Here is a 17,686-nt window from a genome sequence, read left to right as displayed (position 1 = left end):
TTTTTCATTTTGATTTGATCATTGCTTTCATATTTTTAGATTTACTGTCTTCTTGCGATGAAAATGTTTTTTTTTCCCTGATACAAAAATGTTTTCCATCAGTTTCAGGAGAGGGTGTGCTGCTGTCACCAGGAGTATTGCCTGAATTATTCTTCAGCTAATCTCTACCTCAATAACCTGAAGACAAGGGAGGACTTTGGCATCTTTCTCAAAGTATGATTGCTATTCCGATTCTCTACTTGTTTTCGTGCTTTATTCTTTCACAGCATGTAGGTGGCGCCAGCAATGCTAGCATTTATTGCCCATCCCTAATCGCTGTTGAAATGAGTGGCTTGCTAGGCTATTTGAGAGTCAGCCACATTGCTGTGGCTCTGGAGTCACATGGAGGCCAGACCGGGTAAGGACAGCAGATTTCCTTCCCTGAAGGACATTAGTGATGATGTGGAGATGCCGGCGTTGGACTGGGGTAAACACAGTAAGGAGTCTAACAACACCAGGTTAAAGTCCAACAGGTTTATTTGGTAGCAAACTCCTCCTGAAGGAGCAGCGCTCCGAAAGCTAGTGGCGTTTGCTACCAAATAAACCTATTGGACTTTAACCTGGTGTTGTTAGACTCCTTACAGACATTAGTGAACCAGATTGGTTTTTAGCTAACTTTCAATTCTATCTTTTGATGAATTGAATTTAAATTCCAGCAGCTGCCATGGTGAGATTTGAACCCTTTCCCCCCAGAGCATTAAAGTTTAGGTTTAAAATTTATTTATTAGTCACAAGTCGGTTTCATTAACGCTGCAATGAAGTTACTGTGAAAATCCTCTAGTTGCCACACTCCGGCACCTGTTCGGGTACACTGAGGGAGAATTTAGCATGGCCAATGCATCCTAACCAGCACATCTTTCGGACTGTGGGAGGAAACTGGAGCACCCGGAGGAAACCCACACGGACACGGGGAGAATGTGCAAACTCCACGCAGACAGTGACCCAAGCCGGGAATCGAACCTGGGTCCCTGGTGCTGCACTACCCACTGTGCCACCATGCCACCCGTAAATTAATTTGGGCCTCTGGATTACTAGTCTACTAATGTTACCACAATACCCCTCTGTGTGTAAGCAATGAAGGCACATTTTTACAAAGGGTGTGGTGATGTTAGTGGACTGGAAGTCCAAGGGTCTGTGAGATCAAATCCCACTGTGGTGAGCTGCAAACCCAATGAACTGTTCAATTTGTGAGTTGGCACTAAGAGTGATGAAGAAACCAGCTTTGAAAATTGGCAGACTGATGTAAAAACTCACTGGTCCATTGAAGTCCTTCGTGGAGGAAGAGAACCAGTCTGGGCTGACCGCTGTCTGGCTTGACACTAAACATCCCCAGGAGTGATGAGTATTAACAAGAATCACTGTGTTCATGGTTACAAATTCAGCCGTGTCACAGTGACTGCAGCTTAAGGTGAATGGCGGAAGGATCAGAGACAAGATGAGGAAAAACCTTTCTAATGCTGCAAGTGCTGCAACTTGGGATGTACCACCTCAGACTGGCTGGAGGCAGATTCAACTGAAGCTTTCAAAAGGCTCCTTAGCTGAAGAGAGAGATTCTGCGGCTTAACAGGAATAAGGAAGGGAGTGCGACTAACAGAGTCTACACTGACATAATGGCGACTGTCTATGTTGCAACCATTCTATGATCTCATAAAATCATAAAATATCTACAAGTGCAGAAGGAGGCCATTCAGCCCATCGAGCCAGCACCGACAACAATCCCACCCAGGCCCTATCCCCGTAATCCCACGTTTTTACCCTTCTAATCCCCCTGACACTAAGGAGCAATTTAGCATGGCCAATCCACCTAACCTGCAAATGTTTGGACTGCGGGAGGAAACCAAGGCAGACACGGGGAGAGCGTGCAAACTCCACACAGACGAGGCCGGAATTGAACCCGGGTCCTGTGAGGCAGCAGTGCGAACCACTGTGCCAGGGTGCTGCCCTGTGTATTCCTTATTCAGCCTACTCCCTATGGGAGCATGGTAGCGCAGTGATTATGTTACTGGATTAGTAATCCAGAGGCCAGGCTGAATAATTCAGAGAACGTGAGTGCAAATTCCACCAACAGAATTAGAACTCAGATTATAAAGCTTGAGACCATTAACATTGACCGTGAAAGTTATGAGAGGCCACTGATACACTCACATCACGCCAGGGAAGGAAGCCTGCTGTCCTCACCCAGTTCCTGGTCTGGGTGGCTGATACCCCCCCTCACCCTCTGAAATGGCCTAGCAAACCAATCCACAGCCTCAGACCTTGGGAGAACGGCTGTCGGGTGATAAATGCCAACATCCTGAGAATTAGTTGAAAAAAAGGAACACTAAAACTTCTTTCCAGTGCAAAAACCTGTGGATCCACCAAGAGATAAAAAGCTTTGGCAAGTCCACACGTTACATTTTGCCATCTTTAATTGTGTATCTTAAAAAGTCATCTCAGAAACTAGACTCGTTGACAGGATATACAAGTCATGAAGACTTGGTATTTCCATTTTTTCAGTTCATTCACAGGATGTGGGTGTCAATGGCTAGTCCAGTGTTTATTGTCTATCCCTAATTCTCATTGCGAAGGTGGTGATGAGCCATCTCCTTGAATCGCTGCAGTCCCTGAGGTGTAGATACACCCACAGTGCTGTTAGGGATTGAGTTCCAAGATTTTGACCTCGTGACAGTGAAGGAATGGCGATATATTTCCAAGTCAGGATGGTGAGTGACTTGGAGGGGAACTTGCAGGTGGTGATTATCCGTGTGCCCTTGTCCCTCTAGATGGTAGCGGTCGTGGGTTTGGAAGGTGCTGTCAAAGCAGCCTTAGCGAGTTTCTGCAGTGCATTTTGTAGAAGCTATACACTGCCGCCACTGTGGTGGTAGAGGGAATGAATGTTTAAGGTAATGAATAGGGTGCCAATCAAGCGGGCTGCTTTGTCCTGGATGGTGTTGAGCTTCTTGAGTGTTGTTGGAGCTGCACTCATCCAGGCAAGTGGGGAGTATTCCATCACATTCCTGACTTGTGCCTTGTAGATGGTGGGCAGTTTTTGGGAAGTCAGGAGGTGAGCTACCCGCCACAGAATTCTCAGCCTCTGACCTGCTCTTGTAGCCACAGAGATGGTGAGAAAACCACTTGCACAGAACCTGTTGTTTGTTGTTTTGTGCGAGTCAGGCTGTGCTGTTTATTCAGAATCTTCTCTCTCTTTTCCTTGCATGGTGACAGTGGTGTGAGCAGAATGAGCAATGCCAGCGCCTGCATTTGTCCGACTTGCTGGTCTCTCCCCTGCAGCGGTTGATGAAGTATCCCTTACTCCTGAGGGCCATTTGGAAGAGAAGTACCGATGCTGCAGAGCGACAGAGCGTCCACGAGGTCATCAAAAAGGTGGACAACTCGATATGTGAGTGCTCCTTCCTAACTGCAGGAGATTCCGTTCAAATTGGCCTGACTGTGGTTCCAATCGTGTGAAGCCAGACTCACTCAGTCCCTTCCCTTACCCAAATCATAAACCTTTCCATTCTTCAAAAGCTTCAGTTTTACAGAACACTGAATGAGAGAGGAGATATCGGTTAACTAGAGAATAGACCATGATGGTAGTGGCCAGAGCGATAGAACAAGAACATAGGACACTTGAAAGGGAAAATGGGATAAATTCCAAATTAAGCTACAGAAAATGATTTCAGTGAGTGAGTGGACATACTAATGATGGGGGAAGAAGTTTGTAATCACAGAATACTGCAGTGCAGAAGAGGCCCTTCAGCCCATCGAGTCTGCACCGTCCTGACCTGCCCACTTAATGCCACTTGCCAGCACTTGGCCCATAGCCTTGAATGTCATGGCGTGCCAAATATTCTCCAGGTACCTTTTAAAGGAGATGAGGCACCCAGCCTCCAGCATCCTCCCAGGCAGTGTATTCCAGACCGTCACCACCCTCTGGGTAAAAAAAGTTTTTCCTCAAATCCCCCTCTCAACCTCCCATCCCTCACTTTTAACCTATGTCCCCTTGTAACTGACCTTTCAACTAAGGGGAAGAGCTGCTCTCTATCCACCCTGTCCATGCCCCTCATAAACTTGAACACCTCAATCAGTCCTCAGTCTTCTCTGCTCCAGAGAAAACAATCCAAGCCTATCCAACCTTTCTTCCTAACTTAAATGTTCCATCCCAGGCAGCATCCTGGTGAATCTCCTCTCCGCCCCTTCCAGTGCAATCACATCCTTCCTATAATGTGGCGACCAGAACTGCACACAGTGCTCCAGCTGTGGCCTCACCAAAGTTCTATACAACCCCATCATGACCTCTGTTTTTGTAATCCACACCCCGATTGATAAAGGCGAGTGTGCCATATGCCTTTTTCACCACTGTATTAACCTGCCTTTCCCCCTTCAGAGATCTATGGACAAACACGTCAAGGTCCCTTCGTTCTTTGGAACTTCCCAGTGTCAGACCTTTCATATAGTATACTTCCTTGTCAAATCACTCCTTCCAAAGTGCATCACTCACATTTTTCAGGGTTAAATTCCATCTGCCACTTATCCACCCATTTGACCATCTCGCCTATATCTTCCTGTAACCCAAGGCACGCAACCTCACTGTTAACCACAAATGATTTATTCTTCTTTTTATTATTTGTGGGACTTGGGCGTGACTGGCTGGCCAGCATTTATTGCCCATCCCTAGTTGCCCCTTGGAGGGCAGTTGAGAGCCAACCACATTGCTGTGGCTCTGAAGTCACATCTAGATAGATTGGGTAAGGACGGCAGATTTGCTTCCCTAAAGGACATTAGTCAGTCAGATGGAGACAATCGACAATGGTTTCATGGTCATCAGTAGATTCTTAATTCCAGATTTTTTTTTCATTGAGTTCTAACTACACCATCCTGTGGTGGGATTCAAACCTGGGTCCCCAGACATTAGCTGAGTTTCTGGATTAATAGTCTACGGATAACACCACTAGGCCATCGCCTCTGCTGAGTAGTTTCCTGTTTGGAAAATAACATTTCCTGCAGGATATGAGTAATTTTAGACACAACATGCAGTGAGTAAAGCTTGTTTGGGAGGTTCAGGTGACCCATCTCATCACCCTGTCTGTTGTAGGCTAATTGATAGAGATTTATTATCAACAAATTTGTTTTTGTATCAGGTGACTGCCATGGTGGTGGAGAGCAAACTAGATGGACATTGATCTTTGTTGTGCAGTGATTACTGTGACGTTGTACAATTTTAACACACCCTGATTGCCAGGAAATGGGGGTTGCGTTTCCCACTAACCACCCCACTTTAGCACTGTGGGTTTTGGAGGGGCGGCTGTGCAGAATCGGGGTACAATGATATACGTGGGACCCCAGTACTGTTTCAACACTCTCCTGAGTGAGGCGCCCAGAGTGGCTGCCTGGGGTTGCCAACTCTGGCTACGTGTCATCCTGGAGTTTTCATCACATGGTCTCCAACCACCCCACTCCTTTGTCCTCCTATTGGTCAGTCAACATGTCCATCTTTAGATTGTCCCGAGTTCCCACACCCATTGGAAAGTGAACTCTTCGTAATCTGACCAGGTGTTTCTTGACTGTTGCTCAAAGAGCCTTTTCTATCTCAACTCCAACATCGAAGGAAAGTGGTGAAGGAAAATGACTTTTTGTTAATGCGGCGATGATTTTTCTCTTGGGCATTTCCAACCGTGTCTGGAGATTAATCTTCAACCCAGAGAGACTCCAGGACAATCCTGGAGAGTTGGCAACCCCCTTCCAACTAAACCTCTTGGGAAATTAGCTTAGAATAAACAGAAATTCCTTAGGAAGTGAAATAATTCCTCATACTCCAAGAGGCCCACCCAAAGGCCTCGTTGAGGTCAGAGAATGCTGCTCTGCATCCAATGAGAAAGTCTGGATCTCTGCTGCCAGGACTCTCCTAACACACCTCCCTGCTAGCCCCTGCCTCATGAGGTGTTTCTGCCAGCATTCTCTCGATACTCGAGAAAGACCTCATCACCCACCACCCCCACCCCACTCCCCCCTCCCCCTGTCTATCCCTCCTGGCCAGTGCCCGTTTTCTACTGGCAATGGGCAGTCCACTGCGGCATTCCCAGTCCTCCTCCTCAGAAGTGCAGTCTGCTCCAGAGGAAGTGAAGATTGGACAATGTTAGTAACTTTGGCACAGTAAACACTCAACCTCTCCAATGCATTCCAGATCATGCACAAAGTATTTCAGTGAAAATCCCCTTGCTTCATAGATTTTTGTTGTGTGTGTCAGGTGACCTTGAGGGGAAAGTGAAGTGGTTGGAAAGTTTTCAGAAATTCCAGCAGATTCAAGAGATGATTATTTGGCCTCCAATCTGGGAAAGAAACAAGAAATCATTTCTACCTGAGGTGAGTCTGCTCTACTTACCGTCTGAAAATCCAGGGACTGTCCAATTATCACTTTTGTTTTACAGTTCGAGAATCTTTTCTTTCTGAGGTGTGACACCAGGTGCCATCGACTGGCCTTTTGCTGTGACTTAGAAACTGGACCATTAACACTGATTAACAAGGGGGTGAAAGGTTACCGGGGGTAGGAAGGAATGTGGGGTTGAGGTTACAATCAGATCAACATGTTTTTTTTGTTCATTCGTGGGACATGGAAATCGCTGGCTGGGCAACATTTATTGTTCATCATAGAATCAAAGAATCCCTACAATGCAGAAGGAGGCCATTCTGCCCATCGAGTCTGCACCGACCACAATCCCACCCAGGTCCTCTTCCCGCAACCCCACATATTTACACTGCTAATCCCCCGACACTAGGGTCAATTTAACATGGCCAATCAACCTAATCTACACATCTTTGGAACGTGGGAGGAAACCGGAGCACCCGGAGGAAACCCATGCAGACACAGGGAGAATGTGCAAATTCCACACAGACAGTGACCCGAGCTGGGAATCGAACCCAGGTCCCTGGCGCTGTGAGGCAGCAGTGCTAACCACTGTGCCGCCCATGCCATCTCTAGTTGCCCTTGGAGGGTAGTTGAGAATCAACCACATTGCTGTGGGTCTGGAGTCACATGTAGGCCAGGCCAGATAAGGATGGCAGATTTATTTCCCTCAAGAACATTGCTGAACCAGATGGGTTTTTCCGACAATGGTTTCATGGATATCAGTAGATTCTTAATTCCAAATTTTCTTTTGTTGAATTGTAATTCCATTATATGCCGTGGCGAGATTCAAACCCGGGTCCCCAGAACATTAGCTGAGTTTCTGGATTAATAGTCCAGCGATACTATACATTGGTTGGGCCATTGCCTCCTCAGTTCTAACTAAATGGCGGAGCAGATTTGAGAGTCTGAGAAGCCTACACCTGCTCCTAATTCACATGTTTGTATGTATCTCTATGTCCTGAATTTTTCTGATAATGGGGTCTTGCTCATTGCCATCTTTCTTTATCATGATGACCTTCAATCACTTTACAACTCACAAGCCTGATTTACCTCATCAAAAGTGCTCAGAATTGTGAACACCTCGATCGTACCTCCTCCTCTTAGTTAACTTATTCTTTCAGGGGATGTGGGTGTCGCTGGCTGGGTCAGCATTTGTTTCCATCCCTAATTACCCTTGAACTGAGTGGCTTGCTTGGCCATTTCAATGGGCAGTTAAGAGCCAACCACATTGCTTTGGGTCTGGAGTCATATGTAGGCCAGACCAGGTAAGGACAGCAGATTGCCTTCTCTAAAGGACCTGGATGGGTTTTTATAACACCCGGTGATAGTTTTGTGAATGTCATTACTGAGATGAGTTTTACATATTCCACATTTTATTAATGGGATTTAAATTCCACCATCTACTTTGGTGGGATTTGAACCCGTGATTCCAGAGGATTAGCCTGGGCGTCTGGTGACATTGCCACAACATCTTCTCAGTTGTCTTTGTTGAAATAAATCATCCCAAATTTCTCTCATCTTCCCTCATAACCAAAGCCTCTGACCTTGGTATCATGCCTATGATTCTCTTCCACGCTCTTTCTATGATCTTGACATCTTTCTGACAGAAAGTGCCCAGAACAGGACACCACATTCTCATGGTGGCCTAAGCAATGGTTTGTGCTGACCAACCATTAGCCTCTGCATCTGTACAGTAGGTGATCCTTTTTATAAAGTCTAGTGTTCCATTGGCTTTGTTACAGCTTTATCAACTTATCCTCCCACTTTTTAAGATTTGTGTTTCAAAGTCTTGAAGTTTCTCCGGTCCCCTGAACCCTTTAACGTTGACCCACTTGTTGCTCAACTCAAGATCTCTTACACCCTCTCCACCATCTTTACTTCGTATGAGGCATGTTTGGAATGTGCCATCATCAATGCTTCCTACTGTTTGAACATGTTAGCCAAACCTGTTTTCTAGCTTATTAGGATTGGCTTTTTTTCATCTAAACTTCACCATTGACTGAGTCATCCCCTGTTTAATGTTTATATCAGTCCTGTTACTCATGTTCCCAGTTGTTTCTTGTGGCAAATGTCCAATCATCCAGTTTTGACCCAAGAAAGATAAATGTTCTCATTGGAGGGAAACTTGGACTGTGGAGGCATTAAGGCCCTGCTTCCAGAGAGGGCATCAAAAGCAATAACAACAACAGCTTGCATTAATACAGTGCCTCTATATAGGAACTGAGGAACATAGGACTTAGCAGCAGGATTGGCCATTTGGCTTTTTGAGCCTGCTCTGTCATTCATTAAGATCATGGCTGACCTGCTTGTGGTTTCCACTTTCCTGTCTACCCCCATAACCCTGGACTAACCTGATGATCAGAAATCTATTTAACTCTGCCTGGAATAATTTCAATGGTCCAACCTCCACTGCTTTCTGAGGAAGAGAATTCCAGAGACTAATGACCCCCAAAGAGTTCTCCTCATTTCGGTCTTAAATGGTAGACCTCTTATTCTTAAACTTTGTCCACTTCTAGTCTCTGCCCACAAGGTGACCCCTTCTCCCAGTATTTACCCTAAAGTCCCCTCAAGATCATATATGGTCCAATAAGGTCACCTCTCATTCTTCTAAACTCCAATAGGTATTGGCCCATCCTGTTCAACCTTTCCTCATAAGATAAATAAACGAAGGAGTCATATGAACCTTCTCTCAACTGATTCTAATGCAATTATTTATTTTTTCAAATAAGGAGAACAAAACTGTACACAGGACACCATAAGACATAGGAGCAGAATTAGGCCACTCGGCCCATCGAGTCTGCTCCGCCATTCAATCATGGCTGATATTTTTTCTCATCCCCATTCTCCTGCCTTTTCCCCTGATCTCCTTATTACTCAAGAACCTATCTATCTCTGTCTTAAAGACACTCAATGATCTGGCCTCCACAGCCTTCTGCGGAAAAGAGTTCCTCAGATTCACCACTCTCTGGCTGAAGAAATTCCTCCTCATCTCTGTTTTAAAGGATCGTCCCTTTAGCCTGGGGTTGTGCCCTCTGGTTCTAGTTTTTCCTACTAGTGGAAACATCCTCTCCACATCCACTCTATCCAGGCCTCGCAGTATCCTGTAAGTTTCAATAAGATCCCCCCTCATCCTTCTAAACTCCAACAAGTACAGACCCAGAGTCCTCAACCGTTCCTCATATGGCAAGCTCTTCATTCCAGGGATCATTCTTGGGAACCTCCTCTGGACTCTTTCCAAGGCCAGCACATCCTTCCTTAGATATGGGATCCAAAACTGCTCACAATACTCCAAATGGGGTCTGACCAGAGCCTTATACAGCCTCAGAAGTACATCCCTGCTTTTGTATTCTAGCCCTCTCGACATGAATGCTAACATTAGGTTTGCCTTCCTAACTGCTGACTGAACCTGCACGTTAACCTTAAGAGAATCTTGAACAATGATTCCCAAGTCCCTTTGTGTTTCTGATTTCCTAAGCATTTTCCCATTTAGAAAATAGTCTATGCCTCCATTCCTCCTTCCAAAGTGCATAACCTCACACTTTTCCACATTGTATTCCATCTGCCACTTCTTTGCCCACTCTCCTAACCTGTCCAAGTCCTTCTGCAGCCCCCCTGCTTCCTCAATACTACCTGTCCCTCTACATATCTTTGCATCATCTGCAAACTTAGCAACAGTGCCTTCAGTTCCTTCTTCCAAATCGTTAATGTATATTGTGAAAAGTTGTGGTCCCAGCACCGACCCCTGAGGCACACCACTAGTCACCAGCTGCCATCTTGAGAAAGACCCCTTTATCCCCATTCTCTGCCTTCTGCCAGTCAACCAATCCTCTATCCATGCCAGGATCTTACCATTAACACCATGGGCTTATTTAACAGTCTCCTATGCGGCACTTTGTCAAAGGCCTTCTGGAAATCTAAATAAATCACGTCCACTGGTTCTCCTTTATCTAACTTCCTTGTTACCTCCTCAAAGAACTCTAACAGATTTGTCAGACATGACCTTCCCCTGACGAAGCCGTGCTGACTCAGTCCTACTTTATCATGCACTTCCAAGTACTCTGCAATCTCATCTTTAATAATGGACTCTAAAATCTTGCCATGACCGAAGTCAGGCTAACCGGCCTATAATTTCCCGTCTGCTGCCTCCCTCTCTTCTTAATCAGCGGTGTTACATTAGCTACTTTCCAGTCCTCTGGGACCCTCCCTGTCTCCAGTGATTCCTGAAAGATCACCACAAATGCCTCCACAATTTCCTCAGCTATCTCTTTTAGAACCCTGGGGTGTAGTCCATCTGGTCCAGGTGACTTATCCACCTTCAGACCTTTCAGTTTCCCCACAACCTTCTCCTTAGTGATGACCACTACACTCACCTGTGCCCCCTGATTCTCCTGGAGCTCTGGCATCCCACTGGTGTCTTCAACCGTGAAGACTGATGCAAAGTAACTATTCAGTTCCTCTGCCATTGCTTTGTTTCCTATTATTACTTCTCCAGCCTCATTTTCCAGTGGTCCAATGGCTATTTTTGCCTCTCTCTTACCTTTTATATATTGAAAAAAACTCTTCCTATCTTCTTTTATATTACTAGCTAACTTACACTCATATTTCATCTTCTCCCCCCTTATTGCTTTTTTAGTTGTCCTCTGCTCACTTTTAATGGCTTCCCAATCCTCTGGATTTCCACTAATTCTTGCCACTTTTAATGCTTTTTCTTTTGCTTTTATGCTGTCTTTGACTTCCCTTGTCAGCCATTGATGCCTCGTCCTCCCCTCAGCTTGTTTCCTCCTCCCTAGGATGAATTTCTGTTGTGCCTCCTGAATAACCCCCAAAAACTCCTGCCATTGCTGTTCCACTGTCTTCCCTACTAGGCTCCCTTTCCAATCAACTCTGGCCAGCTCCTCCCTCATATCTTTGTAGTTACCTTTTATTTAATTGTAATACCGTTACATCTGATTCCAGCTTCTCCCTCTCAAACTGCAGGGTAAATTCTATCATATTGTGGTCACTGCTCCCTAAGGGTTCCTTCACCTTAAGTTCCCTAATCAAGTCTGCCTCATTACACATCACCAAATCCAGAATAGCCTGTTCCCCAGTAGACTCTAGATGTGGTCTCACCAAGGACCTCACAGCTGTAGTAAAACTTCCTTACTTTTATATTCCATGCGCGAATTGCCAGAATTCCATTTGCCTTCCTGATCAGCTTTCTAAAATTCATTTATGGGGTGGGGGTGTCGCTGGCTAGCCCAGCATTTAATTGGCCATTCCTAGTTGCCCTTGAAAAGGTGGTAATGACATACTTCTTGAACCACTGCAGTCCGTGTGATGTAGATACACCCACAGTGCTGTTAGGGAGGGAATTCCAGGATTTTGATCCAGCGACTGCGAAGGAATGACGATATATTTCCAAGTCGGGGTGGTGAGTGACTTGGGGGGGAACCTCCAGGTAGTGGTGTTCCTAGGTATCTGCTGCCCTTGTTCTTCTAAATGACAATGGTCATGGGTTTGGAAGTTGATGCCTAAGGAACCTTGGTGAGTTCCTGCAGTGCATCTTGTAGATGGTACACACGGCTGCCACTGTGCGTTGGTGGTGAAAGGAGTGAATGTTTGTGGAAGGGGTAGCAATCAAGCGGGTTGTTTTGTCCTGGGATGGTGTTGAGCTTCTTCAATGTTGTTGGAGCTGCACTCATCCAGGCATGTGAATGAGTCCATACTAACCGTTTGTGATTTATGTACAGGGACACCCAGATCCCTCTGTACCACTGAGTTCTTCAATCTCTCTCCATTTAAATACAAAGCTGCTTTTCCATTCATCCTGCCAAAGTGGACAAGTGCACATTTTCCTACATTATACTCCAAATCTTTGCCCACTCACTTAACCCGGACTATATCCCTTTGCAGTCTCTCTACCTTCCCTTGCTTACTTACCTATCTTGGTATCATTGACAAATTTAGCTATTATACATTCAGTGTCTTCATATAAATCATTGATGTAGTTGAGGTCTCAGCCCTGATCCCTGCTGGGCCAACCCTAAGACCAGTCCTTTATCCATGTTACTCCTTACACCATGTAATCTTTTCTTGTATGGTAAATGTAGAAAAATGTCCCAAAGTGCTCTACAGGAGTGTAATCGGATCAAAGTCGACCTTGAAGCAAAGAAGGAGACCATTAGGACGGGTGACCAAATGCTTGGCCAAAGTGACAGGTTTTAAGGAGGGTCTGAAAAGAGCAAGGGGGGAGAGCTGAACGTCAGGGAGGTTTGGAGAGTGATGCGCGATTGATTCACACGGGAGGCTAGGACGTACCCGGGAATAAAGACTTTTATTCACAACAAGATTGGAGCACACTACTTAACAATACTATCCCAGACTAAGGGCTACTAGGAAGTAGCAGTGACCTTTATACTCCTGTAAGAAGGCGGAGCCGAACGGAGTGTACCACATAAACAATAATAACAGGTGGAACACCCAAACCCTAACCCCAACAGTAACAAGAGTAACATATGTACAAGTACCCATAGTGGTAACCATCTATGGTTCACCACAGGGAGGGAATTCCAGAACTTGGGGTCTCGCCAGTTGTGAAGGGGGGGGGGGGGGGAGTGGGAATGTGCAAGAGGCCAGAGCTGGAGGAGCGCTGCACTCCTGGAGGGAAAGTGACGTTAACTCCCAAAGGATTGAACTCTTTACCAGGTGGAGATGCTAGTCGGTACCAGGCTACAGATTGGCACTGCTTCACTCATCATCCTGATTGATTTGATCATCCAACTGCCAAACAAATTGTAAATCACTCAGTATAGCCGGGAAGATAACATTGTCTTAGAGACATAATCGAATGTCACATTTACTTTTACTTACTCATCACCATTACAATCCTATCATTTAAAACTCACTTGCCAAGACATTGGAACTTTGATTATCTGCCAGAATTTTCATCGTTTTGAGTTTGTGTGGGAAAGGGTAGAATCTGACTTGGGGGAATCTTGCTTTGTGATCTTTCTGAATTCAGCCGGGCCAGTACTTCAGTTTAAAATACAACAGTCAGGAGAGATTTGGGGCTTTTGATTATCCATTAATTTCTTTTAACTGTCAACGTTTTCTGTTCCATGACCTAACTTACCCCGGGTGGAGTGCAGGATGATGGGAAACAACGTTGAAGCCATTTCCCCCGGGGAATGCCACGTATCTGAAGTGGTTTTGGAATGTTCCGCTGTTATATTCATGATTGGAACTCAAAGGACTGCTTATTAGCGCCCGGCAACGTCAGAGACTCTGACCTGTCGACATGGCAACCACAATCTTGCAGGTGTCTTTTCCCCACCTGTGCGCGTATCTGGGGCAGCTGCGATCTGTTGAAGAGTTTTCATCCCATCTAATTATTGATTCGCATCTCCACAATAAGGTCCGGAACATTTCAGCTGAAGGTTCAAAAGAGTGATTTGATTTTAGCCCCACTGATTTGGGAATCTCATTGTCCCTTCAGCAAACTGGTTGTCCAGAGGTTGCCCGAAGGCGGGATCAGGCTGTTGATTAGGATGATCAGCCATGATCATAATGAATGGTGGAGCAGGTTCGAAGGGCTGAATGACCACCACTTGCTCCTATATTTTTAAGTTTCTATGTAAATGTCCCCAATTTTCAGATGATGTTTCCTGGCCCAGGCTGTGCTGTGCTTGTCCACAGGAGGGACAGCGGCATCTTTGCAGAGAAAGTCACAGCAATGCTTGAGACACAAGCATCAGTATCACCGAACAAATACCATTTGTTTAATGAATGGAAGTCAGGCTCTCCTTGTTGGTAAATAATCTATCACCAGAGAGTTTGGCCTGTCAGTCAGTTGGAGACATTAAGCAACTGTTCATTCTCAGCAGTTAGATATTAGATTTTTTTTAAAACAGGCTCATGGGATAGTTGGAGATAAATAACTTGCGTTGAATGTCCTTTCCCTACAGGCTAGTTCTGGATGATGGAAATAAACATGTGTGGGAGATTAGATCATGTTGCCATGGCGTTGCTGTGTTGATTTTGCAATCACTTGCTTCATTTCTGGAGAGAGCCCTCACCTCAAAAAGAAAGATTCTATATTTTTAAAATACCTTTCATAATCTCAGGACTATCCCACAGTCCAGTCACGTACCTATGAAGAGAAGTTGCTGTTGAAATGTAAGGAAATGCGGCAGCCAATTTGCGCACAGCAAGCTCCCACTGACAGCGATGTGAAATTGACAATATTGGTCGGAGGATAGATATGGGCTCGGACACCGGGGAGAACTCTCCCACTCCTCTTTGAGAGAATGCCATGGGATTTTTTGACTGGGTGGGGAGAGGTGTAGAAGGGACTTTGGTTTAGCATATCTGAATGACAGCACCTTTGACAGTGCAGCATTCCCTCAGTACGACACTGGCATGTTGGCCATGGTTCTGTCTTTGACACTCTTGACTGGAGCTTTGAACCCATGACATTCCAGCTCACGGCTGAGGGTGCTCTCCGTAGAACCATTACTACATAGTACTGGCATCCACACTCCTGAGCTTTTCTTTTGGGAAGTCGGGAGGTGAGTTACTCACTGCAGAGTTCCCAGCTTCTGCCCTGCTCTTTTAGCTACAGTATTTACACGGCTAATCCAGTTCAGTTTCTGGTCAAAGGTAACCCCCAGCAATGTCCCCTTCCATCACTTTGCTGATGATTGAGAGCAGGGTGATAGGGCAGTGATTAGCCAGGTTGGATTTGTCCTGCATCTCGTCAGTAGACAAATCTGGACAAATTTCCACATTGCCGGGTAGATGCCAGTGTTACAACTGTACTGGAACAGCTTGGCTAGGGGTGTGGCAAGTTCTAAAGCACGGGCCTTCAGTACTGACACCAGAATATTGTCAAGGCCAATAGTCTTTGCAGTCTCCAATCCGTTCATACATTTCTTGATATTATGTGGAGTGAATTGAATTGGCTGGAGACTGGTATCTGTGATGTTGGGGACCACTGGAGAAGGCCAAGATGGATCATCCACTCGGCCCTTCTGGCTGAAGATTGCTGTGAATGCTTCAGCCATATCTTTAGCACTGATGTGCTGGGCTCCTCCATCACTGAGGATGGGGATATTTGTGGAGCCTCCCCCTCCAGTTAATTGTCCACCACCCTTCACAACTGGATGTGGCAGGACTGCAGAGCTTAGACCTGATCCATTGGTTGTGGGATCATTTGAGCCAATGGAGACACTCTCTGGGAAGTTGAGTCAGACTAGTTGGCAAAGTGAAAGAAAACTAGAGTCGTCGCTGAAAAGTTAGGCTGGAGGATATTTACAGACAGCTTGTTTTAATTCATTCATAACGAATGAAAATGATGGATTGTGGTTGGTTTGGGAAAATTCTTCCATGAGTATTAATGGTGAGGATTGTAAATGTGCTTCCAATTATCTGTCAGCTGTTTTTACACAAAATCCACTGCCATCCTGTTGAAAAACCAAAATATAAACCAGCTGATCCCTCAAACAGGAAGTGTTAAACAGCTCCGTGCCCACTCACACACCACCCCATCCAGAAAAACAGGCAAAAACTCAGCTTCACAAGATGAGCTGAACACAGTGAGTGAAGATAATGGCGAGTGGGTGATTGTATTATCCACACCCGCCCCCTCACCTCCTGCCCCAGTTATAATCAGTGTCCTCGGGTACATTCTTTCTATTTTCTAGAAGTCTGAGGTCTGATTTTGTGATTTTCGATCTTCACCAGAGTCTTCGACACCTGCTGAAAGATAACATGGCAGAAGGACTCCTCTCCCCAATAAACAGACAGCTTTTAAATGAAGGACGATTAAGTCTCGCAGGTACGTGTCACTCATTCCAAATCTAATTACAATAATGTCAGAAATGAGGTGAGAATTACTGCTCTTGACGTCAAGGCAGCATTTGAACTGAGTGTGGCATCTAGGAGCCCCAGTAAAGTCAATGAAAATCGAGGGAAAATTCTCTTCTTTGGAAGGAAGATGGTTGTGGGGTGGCACAGTGGTTAGCACTGCTGCCCCACAGCTCCAGGGACCTGGGTTCGATTCCCGGCTTGGGTCACTGTCTGTGTGGAGTTTGCACATTCTCCCCGTGTCTGCGTGGGTTTCCTCCAGGTGCTCCAGTTTCCTCCGGGTGCTCCAGTTTCCTCCCACAGTCCAAAGATGTAAGGGATAAGTTGATTGGCCCTTAGTGTCCTGGGATGCATAGATTAGAGGGATTAGCGGGGTAGATATGTGAGGTGATGGGAATAGGGCCTGGGTGGGATTGTTGTCGGTGCAGACTCGATGGGCCGAATGGCCTCTTTCTGCCGTGCAGGCTTTCTATGATTCTATGAATGTCAAATACTCGCAGCTAAATGGTTCTATTTGTTCTTTTCTTATAGGGACCACAAAATTCCTGGATGTATATTTGTTGCTTTTTGACGATTTACTTTTAATCACAAAGATTAAAAGTGCTAAAAAGGTAATCGATTCTGTTTCCCTTCAACAGAAAACTCCAATGCCAAGTTCCTGAAATTATTAAACGGCCTGTGATGTGATTCCAAAAATATTCCCCGATTTCTCACTCTGAGGCGCGGTATTGGCCATTCATCCATTCATAGCAACATTAAATCACTCGATTAAAAAACTGAGGCCCATCTAGTCAAACAGCAATGGTATTGTACATTAATCATTTTCATCAATTAATCTACAACAGACCGAGACAAGAGGTGAAGGAAACCCCCAGTGATGAAGAGATTTGGGAACCATAGATCCATTGTCAACTGTTCCTCCCAAACAAGTTACCCTCACCCCACGCCATTTCTCAAATTTCTCACATATTTGTAAACAATTGCTCAGTCTGGGTGGCAGTGAATCATTTTGTGACCTTTGAGCAAGTCTTTAAATGGAAATAGTGAGAGAAACGACAAACTAATGCACTAGATATCAAAGATATTAGTTACAAGCCATAGGGGTGGCACGGTGGCACAGTGGTTAGCACTGCTGCCTCACACCAGGTTCAATTCCCGATCTGGGTCACTGTCTGTGTGGAGTCTGCACGTTCTCCCCGTGTCTGCGTGGGTTTCCTCTGGGTGCTCCGGTTTCCTCCCGCAGTCCAAAGATGTGCGGGTTAGGTTGATTGGACATGCTAAATTAACCCTTAGTGTCCTGGGATGTGATAGGTTAGAGGGATTAGCTGGGTAACTAAGCGGGGATAGGATCTGGGTGGGATTGTGGTCAGTGCAGACTCGATGGGCTGAATGGCCTCCTTTTGCACTGTAGGGTTT

General features: G+C 45.6%; 1 protein-coding gene across 2 annotated transcripts in view; it reads left to right on the top strand.

The window, feature by feature from the left end:
* The window catches only part of plekhg7 (pleckstrin homology domain containing, family G (with RhoGef domain) member 7), an 83,846-nt gene that overhangs the window by 61,949 nt on the left and 4,211 nt on the right, over window positions 1-17,686 (top strand). For both annotated transcript variants that reach the window (XM_078235253.1, XM_078235252.1), the window contains exons 10-14: window positions 103-213; window positions 3,244-3,418; window positions 6,266-6,381; window positions 16,148-16,241; window positions 16,802-16,881. In XM_078235253.1, coding sequence (XP_078091379.1) covers window positions 103-213; window positions 3,244-3,418; window positions 6,266-6,381; window positions 16,148-16,241; window positions 16,802-16,881 — 576 coding nt within the window. The remainder of the gene's footprint in view (window positions 1-102; window positions 214-3,243; window positions 3,419-6,265; window positions 6,382-16,147; window positions 16,242-16,801; window positions 16,882-17,686) is intronic.

Source organism: Mustelus asterias, chromosome 19, assembly GCF_964213995.1.
Source record: "Mustelus asterias chromosome 19, sMusAst1.hap1.1, whole genome shotgun sequence".
NCBI lineage: Eukaryota > Metazoa > Chordata > Chondrichthyes > Carcharhiniformes > Triakidae > Mustelus > Mustelus asterias.
This window is presented reverse-complemented; position numbering and strand designations above follow the sequence as displayed.